General features: G+C 31.9%; 1 protein-coding gene across 1 annotated transcript; it reads left to right on the top strand.

Moving 5' to 3' along the window:
• Positions 1–4,745: 4,745 nt before the first annotated feature.
• Positions 4,746–5,976, top strand: LOC104103273 (transcription repressor OFP12). Its single transcript, XM_009611164.4, has one exon. The coding sequence runs from the start codon at positions 4,826–4,828 to the stop codon at positions 5,456–5,458; it is 633 nt and encodes a 210-aa protein (XP_009609459.2). The 5' UTR covers positions 4,746–4,825; the 3' UTR covers positions 5,459–5,976.
• Positions 5,977–14,191: the final 8,215 nt, after the last annotated feature.

Below are 14,191 nucleotides of genomic sequence, written 5' to 3'. Positions count from 1 at the left end.
ATCCTCCTCCCAAATTGATCCCGAATCATCTGAAAACTGGACTCGGCCATACACGCAAGTCATTACACATAATACGAAGCTGATTGAGACATTATGCCGCCGAACGAGAAGTTAATTCTCGAAACGACTTGTCGGGTCGTTACAGTGCTAGTGCTCTGGTTGTTGCAATTGCTCCATCTTGGCTAACACCTAGCTATAGGCTTTGGCCTCTTAAGGTTGAGTAACTCGCATTCATATGGCATCCAACTATAAGTAAATTAAGAGCGTTAAGCTTCTAGCAGGTCAAAAATAATTTTTTTTGCCAGAAAAGTACTTTCTTGAAAATTTAAGGTGTTTCGCTAAAATAGAAAAGTACTTTTGAGCAGCAGTAGTGTTTGACCAAAAACTATAAATCTTGGTTCAAATAATTAAATTTATGTAAATGAGGATTAATCTTAGCTAACAATAATATCCCTGAGATGGAGTTATTAAAAAGCAACAAATACTATGTAGATAGAATCAGACAGGGGTGATAGCATGTAATAAATATTCTTATAATTCTTATAAATATTCAATATCAATGAATAGCAGTAAATAACATTTAAGTAAATAGAATGAATGAGTCACCTAAGAAAGGATGTAATAAGTAGATGTTCTTTCTGACACTGAGGAATGATAGACAATCCCTTGAATATTTGAGTTATTCTCGGATCTAGTAGAAAAGTAAAGATAAGAATCTCAGTGAAAAAGTGATGTTTGTATCTTAGCAATGAGATCTGATTTTCTTTCTCAAGTCAAAGTGTGTTTTTTACAAATGAATATCACATGTCCCATATCATTATGTTTTTTTTCTATTTATAAGGAACATGTTCCTAAAAACCCTAACAGTACAAGTGCAGAGAATATTCACTAGAATATTCTCTTTTGTATCCTATCTCGAAACTAGCCGTTACAACTCTGTTAAGGATGATCGACCTCGGCCTCGATGACAACTCCTCGACGTCAGTCCTGCTGACTCTTCAACCGCGACCTTCACCGATAATTAGATTACTTTGACGCATTCGCATCCCACGAATGTTTCACTAATACCTTTTTGACTAAAGATGGATTTTGACCCATACAAGCTGAAACTTTTTTTCTGCTTTTGGGAAGAAGCTACAAATTATAGCTTATTACTAGAAGCAGAACAAAAAATTAATTTTTTCAAAACAAAATACATTCATCATAAGTTTATATTTTTTAAATTATCCCTTATTAATTAAACATTTTCTTTCCTTTTTTGTTTCTACCATCCTTTTCTTCTCTTTTTTATTTTCATCGTACTTTTTTTATCCTTCTCCTTTTCCTCTTTGGAATAGTCTCTCTATTATAAATAGAGCTCTTCTTTTATATATATTTAGATATTAGTGATTTATGGAGTAAATTTTTAATTTGTACTGAATTAATGATATATTTAATTTATTATCTAAACAATAAGTAATAATATTAGATAACTAATATTATGTTTTGAATAACTATATTGATTAAAAAGGTTTAATATATATTTTATTTTATAAATATTTTAATTAAATAAACATAAAAACTAATTAAGTTATTCTATAAGAAATAATTAAATTTATTTCACTATTTTAAATAATATTGGCTGTAAAGTAAACTTTTACGGTCTTTTTCGTAATTGAACGCTTAAAAGTACTTTTTAAAAAGATTAGCCTAACATAATTAGCTTATCAAATATTGCAAAAAGCACCTCTCAAATGAATTAGCCAAACACAACTTGTTTTTCTCCGAAAGTACTTTTTCAAAAAATACTTTGAACAAAAATACTTTTTAAAATACGCCTCTAAGTAGAGTACAATAGTACATACACTTAGGGGTAATTTGGTCCGAAAAGAAGTTATACATAGATAACAATGTAAAAATTAATAGTGCAGAGATTAATAATACGAGGATTAGCAGTACATAGATTATGTCTTGTCGTGTGTTTCATTGCACTAAAATTGAATATAAAAAGTATCATTTGTTTACTTTTTAAACTAAAAAAATAATGAATTTATAATTATACCCTAGCATATTTGGTCTTTATAGGCTTCTTCAAAAAAGACAAAAGGATAGTTTTGTCCTTTTGGTGCTTTTTGCATGTATACCTTATACATGAATTAGTTATTTTATGTTGGTGATGGGATAAGATAATACACTAATTGGTGTATAAAATAATATATGGAGTTATCCTATATTTGAGATCACAACCAAACAATGTATTAACACAATACAAATTATTATACCATAATTAATTGCCTTATACAGCATACCAGACGAACCCTTATTGTCATCGCTTGGGATATACCAAGTACTAGGAGAAGAGAGCTAAGAGAAAGGGCTCTTCTTATTACATATAGTCGGAAAAATCTTTGAACTATAATTGTGTGGTTATGAGAATAAGCTTTACGTTTTATGAAGTGTAAATAATATTTACATAATCTGGTTCGTTAGAAAATAATTACAAGTAATTGGCAGGCTATAACAACTATATAACTTAAATTCTTTTAACTCCTTTGAGAATTGATCATCCCACCACTCTTAGGTGATATTCTTTTCCTATTTAACTTGGCTAGCTCGATAAACTTCTCAGTTAAAACTGATCGATCTACACTTTTTTGAAATCTAAGATGCACAATTGCGTACGCTTTGCCATCTTGATTAACCTCTGAGCAGAAAATGTCACGAAAACAGATTCATTACAACATACTAAAATCACAATGTTCGAAATCTTTTGGCCACATACAATTTCAATCATAATCTTGCTTTTGCAGGAATGACATGAAATATCCAGTGGACATATTGATTGAAACATATCTAGAAATTATGGAGGTGAAGCTGGCGTTTTGTAACTTTGATGCACTTTGCAACAAGTTAAAATGGACAAATATCATAGCTAGGCTTAGAGTAGGATTCCTATTTATATTTCTGGTTGTAAGTTGGCTTGGTACTTTTGATTGGAATGGAATCTGTACAATTTTTGAGACGATGCTTCTCTAAGTATTTTCGACATAATGCGAAATTATCCATAAGGCACCGTAAAAACTTTAAAGATGCAAACGGCAAAACTATATACTCCCTTTGTTTCGTTTTATTTGGCAACATACTATTTGGCAAGTCAAAGAGATTTTTCTTTTACCACGTCTTTAAAATATTTTATAAATATTTTAAATTATAAATTATTAATATATATGACTTATAGTACTTTTTATATAGTTTTCGAACGTGTAATTTTATTTTTAAAAATTTAAAAATTCTATGACTAAATTCACGGACGCTGTACTCTGAACCTTGCCACATAAACTGAAAATCACTTTTATCTTAAAAATGAAATTCTTTTAACTCAAATTTTCAATTGATTACCCAAAAGATTCACAAATTATAGTTATTTAAAGCAAGCAATGAATAATTGCACGTGGAGTACATTTTGCACATTTGTAAACATATTAATTGGTGAAACTAACAGGGGGGAAAGGGTCAGAGGATTATGGGATGATATTAAATCCCTATCTAATTCCCATTTTCAGGTTTCCATTTTTTAAAAAGTTTTCCAGAGCTAATTCAATAATTTTCGCAGACTAATTTACAAATGAGTTTTAAATTGAGTTTGACACACAACTAGATGAAAGCTTTTGTTTGTAATATTGAAAAATTAAAAGTTGGTTATACGGTTTTAACGTAATTGACGATTGAAATATAATAAAAAGAAAAATAATTACAGATAGAACAATTAGATGACATACGATCAGAGAAGTATATTTGTCACTTTTAATTAGTCTAAGTAACAATAGGAAGTGAAGCTGATGGATAGATTACCTAAATGGGGGAATGCAACCTTTTAATTTAGCTCATTCGTTTCTATTAAACTTTGAGCTACAGATTCATGAGACTGTCCTCTTAGCAGGCTCCTATCCATCTAAAACCAGTTATTCTTTCATTTAATTTAATATGACTGGTGTTTCATTGGACATATAATTTGAGAGAGAGAGGGGGACTTTTCTCAAGTACTAAAAGTAGTCTTAAAATTTGTAATCGTGAATATACCAAAATATTTTTGTAATTATAAGAGCATTTAATAAAGGATAATATGAGATATTTAAAATTAAAGAGTTTTCGGATATAAAAACATTTCTTTTAATTTGGAAAAATAATATATTAATTGGCAATTGCACCTCAATCTCAAGTAATTTGGGCTCACTATATTATATGCACCCTTACAGATTATGACGATTGACAGAAGTTAAGCTCCTCAGTTTATCACAGCCTTCCTTCTTATTTGAGCTTGGAACCAGTAATGTGAACATATCGACGACGTTAAAAAATTAAGAGTATTATATAATCAAATGGAACCCCCAAAAAGTAATAATAATAATAATAATAATAATCATCAAGACAATGAATGCGTCAATATCACTTACTCCCTTTATTTCAACTTATATGAAAGAGTTTCAAGGGTCAAAGTATTTAATTTTGTGTAAATTGAACCTAAATTCTTCAAGTATTTTAAAATAAAATTTATATATTTAAAAACTATATAAAAATACTATAAATCGACATAGTTAATAAGTCAAAATATTAAAAAACAACTTAAAAATTATAACAAAATATTATTTGACTATCGAAATAATAACATCTTATAATTAAATGTGACGAATAGCAAATAATATACACATATATAAGTAGATTGTATGCATGTTTCTTCAATCACAGTTTATCGATTACTCCCATCATCTTCTGCCTTCTCCTACTCCCTAGCTACTCTCTCATCCCCGGCGGCGCCACCATAAATCACCACCACCGCCAGCAAAAAATGCCAAGAATTCTTCAAAAGAAATTCTACCATTGCTTCCCAAACTTCAAATGCCTTCCCACAAATCTCTCTCTATCTTTCGAAGAAGAAGAAAATGAACAAACTATGAAAAACTTCAACTCTGTTTTCGACATTCCTTCTGATTCCGCCACTTCTAAATCTCTCACTAATTCCTCCACCTTAACAGAAGATTATATCTTCTCTTCTTTTGAAGATTCAGAATATTCTGATACTGATTCTAACAATATTCCCGATTTCTCCAATGTCTTTGCATCTCAACGCTTCTTCTTCTCTTCCCCTGGTAACTCCAACTCCATTGTGGATTTTCCGACCAACCCTTCGCCGGAGAAGAGAGAAGAGTCGGTGGTCACCGGCGGCGTTGCAATTCAGACGTACTCGCCTGACCCGTATTCCGATTTCCGACGATCAATGCAAGAAATGGTGGAAGCTCATGAGTTGACCGATGTGAAAGCCAATTGGGAATTATTGCATGAACTCCTCCTCTGTTATTTAAACCTTAATCCGAAACATACCCACAAATATATCGTTGGTGCTTTTTCGGATCTTGTTGTTTCTCTCGTGACGTCATCGAACGATCAAGAAAAAAAGACGAAAGATACAACTAGACGATGAACAGTCAACCATGTAAAAATTGAATAGATTCAATTTACTTCATGAGGATCTTCTAAAACAGTTTACTAAACCCATCGAGTTGTCTGGAAAGATAAAAAAATCGCGAACTACTTTTTCCGAAGAAGAAGCAATGACGGTATCTGAGGAGTAAGCATCAACTAACGACTACAGCCCATGAAAATTGGACGGTATAGAGTCATCGTCACATCGGTTGGTTTAACTGTTTTTTTTTTTCCTTTTTCTATCTAAACATGTTTTGAAAGTTAGATTTAGTTTTAAGATTTTTGTTGGATGGCTTTGTCTATGGTGTAACAAAGTTTGACATGTTTTCTTCTAGGAAGACAAAGTTGGAAAAAGAAAATCTAAGAAAACCAAGGAAAGCGTGGGACGTTAACGTGCCTCGATGCATGTTATTTTTCTAACGTCTTATAGTAGCACTTAGCAGTAGTATTGTATAATAACAATAGTATATTGCAGTAAAAGAATGTTTTTCCTCGTTTCAGTGAATGTTTGAATAATATCGGGAAATGCTACGGATTCTCGATTTTCTTTAAATTGATTGTTAATTAATTAAGCAGAAAATATTTATTGTGTTAGGGGAAAGTGCATGGACAAAAGAACAGCTTCTTATGTTGTCCTAAATCTTGCTTTGTGGTCCAGACAACTTTTGAAATTGTTAAGCTGCTTTTTAGTACACAAAGTCACAAGCAACTTCTGGCTTTCCTTTGTCCTATAGAGAGCTAAGTAAATACTGCTACTGGACTTCTAGTTTAATTTGCCAGACAAATAATTTTCAGCTTGTCAGACGTTATTGTCGTTTGGGAGATTTTCATTTTCCGTAATTAAGCAATAAAACAACGTATAAATGTTTTTATTTTATGTTGCAAGAGAAATCCCTCTATATAAGGTCAAATATTGTGCCATCGGGTCGTTGATTTTGGTAATTTGGTTGTAAATTGATAATTAATCTACTATCACATATACTAATAGTGGAAAAACAGTTACAATGTTAGGGCTAAGAAAAAGAAAATAAGAGTGTAATTCTTCTCACATACGCTATCCTTATCTTTCTAACTGTGTTTTGCTTCTTTTTGTGACTTTTCTATCATCTTCAAAGGTTTGCTATATGATTCAATGGCATTTCATTTTCTACACTAAGCTAATTGGTTCTTAAAGAGAAGAAAAAAAACAAATCAATAAGGAGGTAGGGTGGGAAGATAGATTATTTTCCTTATCCTTCAATTTTTCTTTTTTGTTTTTTAAAAATCTAGATAAACTAGCTAAACAAGTCAACAACGAGCAGACAAACTCCAAAAGACAATTTTGTTACTGTATTTTTATATCATGGTTTAATTAATAAGGTGCTAAAAGATAAATAATTAAGGTTCCAATAAATGAATAAATAATACAAGGTGCGTGATTTTGGGCATGAAATGAGTATCGTGCACATTAGAGAATGAACCACCAGCTTTCTATAATATGGTATCCAATAGTATGCTAGCTAGTATTTAATTAATCAAGGCCTTATCATCTTAGGAAAGTAGTAATTGTTTATTTCTTCTAGCGAAGCTTAAGGGTAAGAACCCAGGCCGCACCAGCTTACCTAAATATTAATGCAATTATTTGCTCACAATTGTTTTACTGAAGAAAGTAATTAAATAGACAATTATTTTGCTGAAGAAAGTAATTAAATAGTAAGTTGATATATATTCAGCCAACAATAAATAGAATGTATAACCACAACCTAGAATCTTACAATGTATGCCAATAAATGTGATTTAATAAATTAAAGGTAGTATGATATTTTGCTTGATTGATGAGGGAGGTATAGGGATGGAGCTTTCTCATAGTTTAGAGTTTAGACTTTTGATAACAAGAGAGTAAGAAAAAATTAACAACCACTGACAATGTAGTTCGAATTATGACCTTTAAAACGTGATATATTTCCTTAAGAACGTACGTACGACGTATTTGATACAACTAATTAATTGAGGTTCTCTTTTACACTTGTCATGCTGATATACAATCAATGTACGTACGAGGTATTTGATACAACTAATTAATCAATGTATCAAGGCAAATCGGAAACCATATATATATATATATATATACACACGTCAGAAAAGAAGGGTATCCAAGGATGATTAAAAACTCTCACTATCAGCAATTAAAATATTGGAACGCTCTCTATCTCTGAAAATTACATGCCTAATTAAGTCGGTTTAGGTAAGTGACAGCCTAACTACTTTTTAACAACTTTATCCAGGCATTTTAAGCCTGTATTATTTATAAATTCTTGTGGGACTTGCTAGCCACAAATTAAAGTTCTCTAAACAGTTTATTTGTCACCCTATTTAGAAAGGTGAGCTTTAGAGTAGACAAATTTGACTAGAAGCTTTTTTGCTAAATTTTTGAGCAATAAGCAAATTATAAAACCAAATCTAAAGAGACGAAGCCCTGTAAAAGTTGGATTAAGGTGAAGACAAAATGCATAGGATTGGGAACATAACAATGTCAAGTTGGTTCAATTATGTGGACACTATCAAGGAATCTTGATTTTGTCCTCGACCAAATATCAAATTTGTAACTAACCTATCATAGATAAAATATATAATCCTTTAAAATTTTCAAATTTTTATTTCTTAAGAAGAGAAGCCCCAAAGACATGATAGTCAGTCGATATGTTGAGGAAATTCCAACTCTTCTGTATGTTTTCAATAATATAATTTAGCTGGCATTGTAAATTTCAATGAACAAAATTTCCTCATTTTGCATGAAAAAGCTGAAAATTAATTTTTCTTCTTAGTGTAGTCTGGTTGGAACAGTTTTGCAACAAATTGAAAAAGTTTACTTGAAACTTTCATTCAAAAATTTAAAGCAAACACCAGTGTACACGTATTGTGGTAGAGGAGTGACAGATAGGCACAAACCAGTAAGTAAATATTACTCCAATTGATTAAGAACAAATTAAAATGATAGCATACAAATGATGTGACTTGTATAAATTATGATCTAAAGTTCATTATTTCACTAGTTAAGCAAATTAAACGAGTCTAGCAACCTTTAGTTACATGCAATCCACCAAAATCTTTAGGAAAATGACACTTGATTTTGAGTATTTTTATGCTTTGACTGCGGGAAGTTTCAGGGGTAATAAGTATTTAATTAATCCATCCTTTCTCACCTAATCACACGTGAAAGTTTGCAATTATGTTATGAATTAATCTCAAACGTCTTTGGAAGAGCAGTTTGCCAAATGAAAATCAATTGACAGTAATTAATCATAATGCATATCTTCACTAAAATATACGGTGAAAGTGTTCGCCAATTTCTTTTCAAACTTTAATATTCACTAAAAATTACACTAATCATAATATTCCATACAAATCTTGCTGATGTGCTAGTTGGTGATTGTTTCAAGTATCTGAGTCGGTTGCCCTATTAGGTAAGGCAAGCGATTATCAGTTTTTTTTGCATCTCTATCGTATTTTACGTGAATATATGTGAGTTTTAATCCCTAATTTATCTGAATAAAGTGTGTTTGCATATAGTCTTATGTACGTAAGAGTTCTAACGTTATTATAAAATAGTAGTAATATACCTATGATGAGAATCGCTGCAAAAATATACTGCGTGTAACGTATATGTGTTTATGTTACCATGGGTCAATTCTCAATTGATATTCATGTCAATCTAATTACTATTTGGTTATCGACATTTTCCATGAGGAGACGAAAACAGTGGGACGGAACAGTACAACAGAATTCATATTGACATCTAATAATTGGAAGTGGCCATGCAAAAGATTGAAGATCTATCTGCATATTGAGAAGTCATCTCAATCAACTCAAGCCTGATCTCGTATATGGACTTTGCTATTTCTATCTTTCTTCACAGATGCCTTTCGAATATTTCACAGTGAACATATATCCTACAAGTTTAAAGTAAACAGCACTTCCATATTTGAAATATCAAATAACAGAAAGATAGATATGATTATTCAAACTTGTTTGTAGCCTGCAAGAGTACTGTACCTCCTCCATTATTTATTTATCTTCCATGGTTGAATGGTTTGAGAAAATGCAAAACAAGAAAAAAAAGAAAAAGAAAAACAAAGAATAACAGAAATAAAAGGTATCCTACTTTGTCTTTTCAATAAAAATACAGTGAAGCTTTGAAAATCAAAAAGAAATTTTTAAGTTTCCCATTGACAGAGGAAATGGACCGTTATCTCCTTATATAGTTTTGTGCAACCCAAATTTTATGAACTAGCTTTTGGTTTGAGTTAAGCGTGTTTCAAATATTATAATTACTCCCATTTAAACATACCATCTTACTCGTATGTAGGGAGGGGTGTACATGGACCGGGTTGGTTCAATTTTTATCAAAACCAAACCAAACCAACTATATCGATTTGGATTGGTTCGATTTTGTCAGGTTTTTCGGGTTTTTTGTTACTTAAATATTATAACAATCTTACTTTGTTAAATATTTGATAAGTAAATATATTTAGTAAAAATATTTAAAAAATTGGCATATGATATGAATATGGAAGAACAAAGAGATATACGCATTTCAGTAACACTTGATAAGAAAGTGATCATACAACCCATTATTTAGGGTCAATAAATATAGAGCACTTCATATTCTACTAAAATTTATATCCCGCAAGAGAATCCCAAATATTTCTAGACATTTTAAAAAAACTATTCTATATAAAAACTTAAAAGTATTGATGGTAGGCTATAATATCATGTTTTAGTCGATTATTACATTCCAATTTACTGCACTTTAGTTGAGTTTGAGCTTGAATCGCTAGTGTTTTGCACTAATTGTGTGTTTTATGCCTTGTAGGAGTAATTCCGAGCTATGTAGATATTATAGAATGAATTCAAGTGATTTGGAGCTTTAAAGTCTGAGTAAAAGCCCAAGAAATTAAGCCGAGATCGTGTTCAGGGATCAACGGATGATAGTTAAGAACGGACGAAGAGTCGAGCAGGCATATTGCGCAGTGTCTAGTAAAATGAACATATATTTTTGCTCAGAACTCTGTTTGGGCTCCACAATATATTGTTGGAAATATAATTCAAAGGGATACAACTTTCATGTTTTACTTTATTTCAAATTCCAAACAGAACAAGGTGAAAAGTGCGCGGGCACACTTCCAGGTGCGCGGCCGCACACGTCCAACTCCGAAAAAATATCCTTTTTCGCGTAGGAGAAGGTGTATTTGTTTGGGCCTGACCCTACTTGGTATATATACATAGAAAAACGGTATTTTGAGGACTTTTGACATAATTTAGACCTAAGGAAGCTAAGGAGAATAGGGAGAAGCAAGAGCACAAGGATTTCACCATTCATCCTCACTCAAGACAAGGGTTTGCATGTTTTATGTTTTTCTTTGACTTAAACTTAATTATGATGAATTTTTCCATATCCATGGAGTAATTATTCCTTAGGGATTGATGGATTTGGTATTTTGAGAATTGTTTGTGGATATTAACTTTGTTTTATGCATTGAAGCATTTTGGGTGTTTTTATTGTTGCATATATATTTACTTATTTATGTAATCGAAAAAGGCATAATTTGTAATGTTTTGCATTATCTCATTGGTTGAATTCATTGATTCTTGTTAGTAATCGAAAGAGACTAGTTGAATTAATGTTTAGACCTAGTTAGGAGGATAATCGAAAGAGGTACTCCTAAGGATCAATCTAATACGAATTTTTGCATATCTTTACCAAGCTTAACTTAGTTCATATCGTAAGGTTGAGACTTAATCAAGAGAGGAGTTTCTACTGAATATTTGAACATAATAGAGTGAATTTAAGAGAATCACTTGAACCTTAGAAGTGAATCGACTAGAGTTAATTCCCGAACAAGTATCTTACACCTATCCAATCAACCCCTATTTTCTCCCATTGATATCGTCCTTGCTTACTTTTGTTGCGATTATCATTAGTCAATAGTTTAAATTTTTAGTTAATTTTAGTTTTAATCACACAAATCTAAATTGGCGATCATCTTAGATAGCAATTAAACTAGAAGCTTCGAAAACACTGTTTAAACCAATCCCTGTGGATACGATATTTTCTATACTATATTCGACTAGCGAGCATAATTTTGTATTATGTTTTTAGCTCGTCAAATTTTGGCGTCGTTTCCAGGGAATAGTAATAAATGGTGTTTGAAATAGTTTTTGGTGCTAATTCTGGAATTAGGTTTTAGTTTTTTTTTCTTTTTCTTTTTCTATTTTATTTTCTTTATTAGTTAACTTCTTTTCAAGATTTGTTTTGCAGTTTCTAACAAGTTGGAGAAGATATTGTATATATTGAACTCTAAATGCTGCGAAGATGGAGTACAACCAGTCTAAGAAAATGGTTGAAGAGTTAGCAACTGAATATTATCAGCGGTCTGTTATGTGTTTGAAATGCGGTGGAAATCATCTATGGGTTGACTATCAAGCAAGTATGTATTCTTCATATGGTTCGTATTTTGAAGAATCTCACTCTGTTTCTAGTTCGTACATGTATGAGGATTCATATGGGCACAATTTTGACTATGGTTGGGATGAATATCCTTATTATGACTAGAATGGAAGCGAAGTGAGACAACCACCTCAAGGGGAGAATGATAGTTTGGAATATCTTGTGTATAAGTTCATAAATAAGTCGGTATATAGATTTACACAAGATGGTGAAGTCATTAACAACCTAACAACGCAAGTGATTCAAATAATAAGTATACTTTCAGAAAGCTCATTGTGTTGTGATGATGAATATATGGAGGAGATACCCTGTGAGAATGAGCCTACCCAAGAGGATGAGCATCCACAGAGAGAGATTTTCACTATTCAAGAGGACTTTAATTCAACTGAGATGATAGAGAATAAGGTTGTGGTTGAGTATGAAGCAACGGAAGAAGAGTTCAAACCCCCATCCACCTTTCCACATTTGCAACCTTTAATAGAAGAGAATGAGAAACAAATGGTCTATATACCAGAAGAATATTCACTTGACCTTTCTTCTTTGTTTGCTTATTCTAACCTTGATCATGTGGATTTTATTTTTGGGGATTTACAGGAAGATACATGGATTGATACTCTGAAAGAATGCAAAAATAAGTTAAGGATGATCCTAAACGAGCAATTCACCGCTCAAGATGAGGATAAGAAAGAAAGAAAAGAACTGGTCTTGCCGGTATCCTCAGAAGAATTAAGTTTAATGAGCTCCATAAAGAATCCCAAGGAGCGAAAACGAGGAATGAACTGAGAATTAGGGGTGGAGTTCATAAGTTCTCGGAAAAGAAGAAAATTGAGGGAAGTTTCATTTACCTTATGCTTTTTAATTGTGTGTCATGGGGACATGCCACAACTTAAAGTGTGGGGTAGGGGGATAATTCTATGTTGTATGTAAATGTGTTAGTTTTTTATTGTTTTAGTATTTAGAAAAAACATAAAAAGCATTAATTTTTTGATTTTTACCGACGATGGATATCATTCGACGGGTTTCTTGAGGGAATTAAGTCGAAAGAAAAAACAAAAAGATTTTCTTTTGTAGTTAGTGTAATAATTCCGCCTCGATTTTTCGTTGTGCCGCGGTTCTTTTCCAAGAGTTTTGTTTAAATCGGGTGTAGTTAGTATTTATTTTTGTTAGAAGTAGGAAACCTTGTGCTATTATTTGAAATGGAAGCAATATCTCTTGACTCGATCATGCCTTGAGAATAGTGAGTGCTTTAGTTGTGACACTTAGGCTCAATTTTTTACTCTTGCACAAGTACCTTAAATCGTATGATTGCTTAACTGCTTTGACTAGAGTGTCTTGATGAGGCCAATCCTAAGTGAGTTATGTGCCATGTGTATGTGAGGTTTGGTGTATTCTCTTCATTGCATTTGATGTCTAGAACTTGCCCCGTGTATTTGCAAAGCGAAATAGTAATTTTGTTCAGTCTTGGAAGTGATATAGGCATTTCTTTGTTGAGCTAGCTATATAGTTTATCCACCAACTTGTTATGTATCGTAGTTAACCCCGTTGAGCCTGGAATCCTATTTTTTGGCAACCTCATTACAAGCCTTACCCAATTGTTTGAATTGATCATCTATTTGAACCAATTACCTCTCGTGAGCACTTGAAATTATTATAAACTTTGTAAAAGTTGAAGTGTGGGGTGCTTGATTTGGCTTTTGAGTGAAACTATTAAAATAAGGAGAAAGGTGCAATGAATTGAAAAAATAAAAAAATAAAAAAATAGTTGTATTGTTGTGAACGAGATTAATTGATAAGTGGTAACTCTTGATGTAATGGTGCTTAAATAATTTAGGGAGTTAATACATGTTGATGTCAATGTGGAGTATGGTTTGACATAAGTGTGGGGTTCTAAATGAAATGTATGTATTAAAGTATGTAAGGAGGTGTAGTTACTCTTATATCTAAATGTATCCTACTTGTCCTGCAACTTACATTACAACCAGCTAAAAGTCCTACTTGATCCTTGACTGAATGAGCTCAATTAGTATAGTAGTACACTACTAGAAAGTCTATGGTTTATCTTTTATGGCATATGAATGTTGTTTCTGAGAGTGAGTGAATTCTTTCTATCTTGAGTTCCTGATTATTCTTAATTTTTATTGTGCGTGCAACTACTCTCTATTGTTGTGTGAGGGCACATGATTCATAAAGGAAAGGTAATTTCATTGACCTCTATGTTAGAGAAAGTGAGCGAGTTGTGAATAA

Source organism: Nicotiana tomentosiformis, chromosome 9 (assembly GCF_000390325.3).
Source record: "Nicotiana tomentosiformis chromosome 9, ASM39032v3, whole genome shotgun sequence".
NCBI lineage: Eukaryota > Viridiplantae > Streptophyta > Magnoliopsida > Solanales > Solanaceae > Nicotiana > Nicotiana tomentosiformis.
Note: the sequence above shows the minus strand (reverse complement) of the source record. Positions and strands in the feature narration are given on the sequence as shown.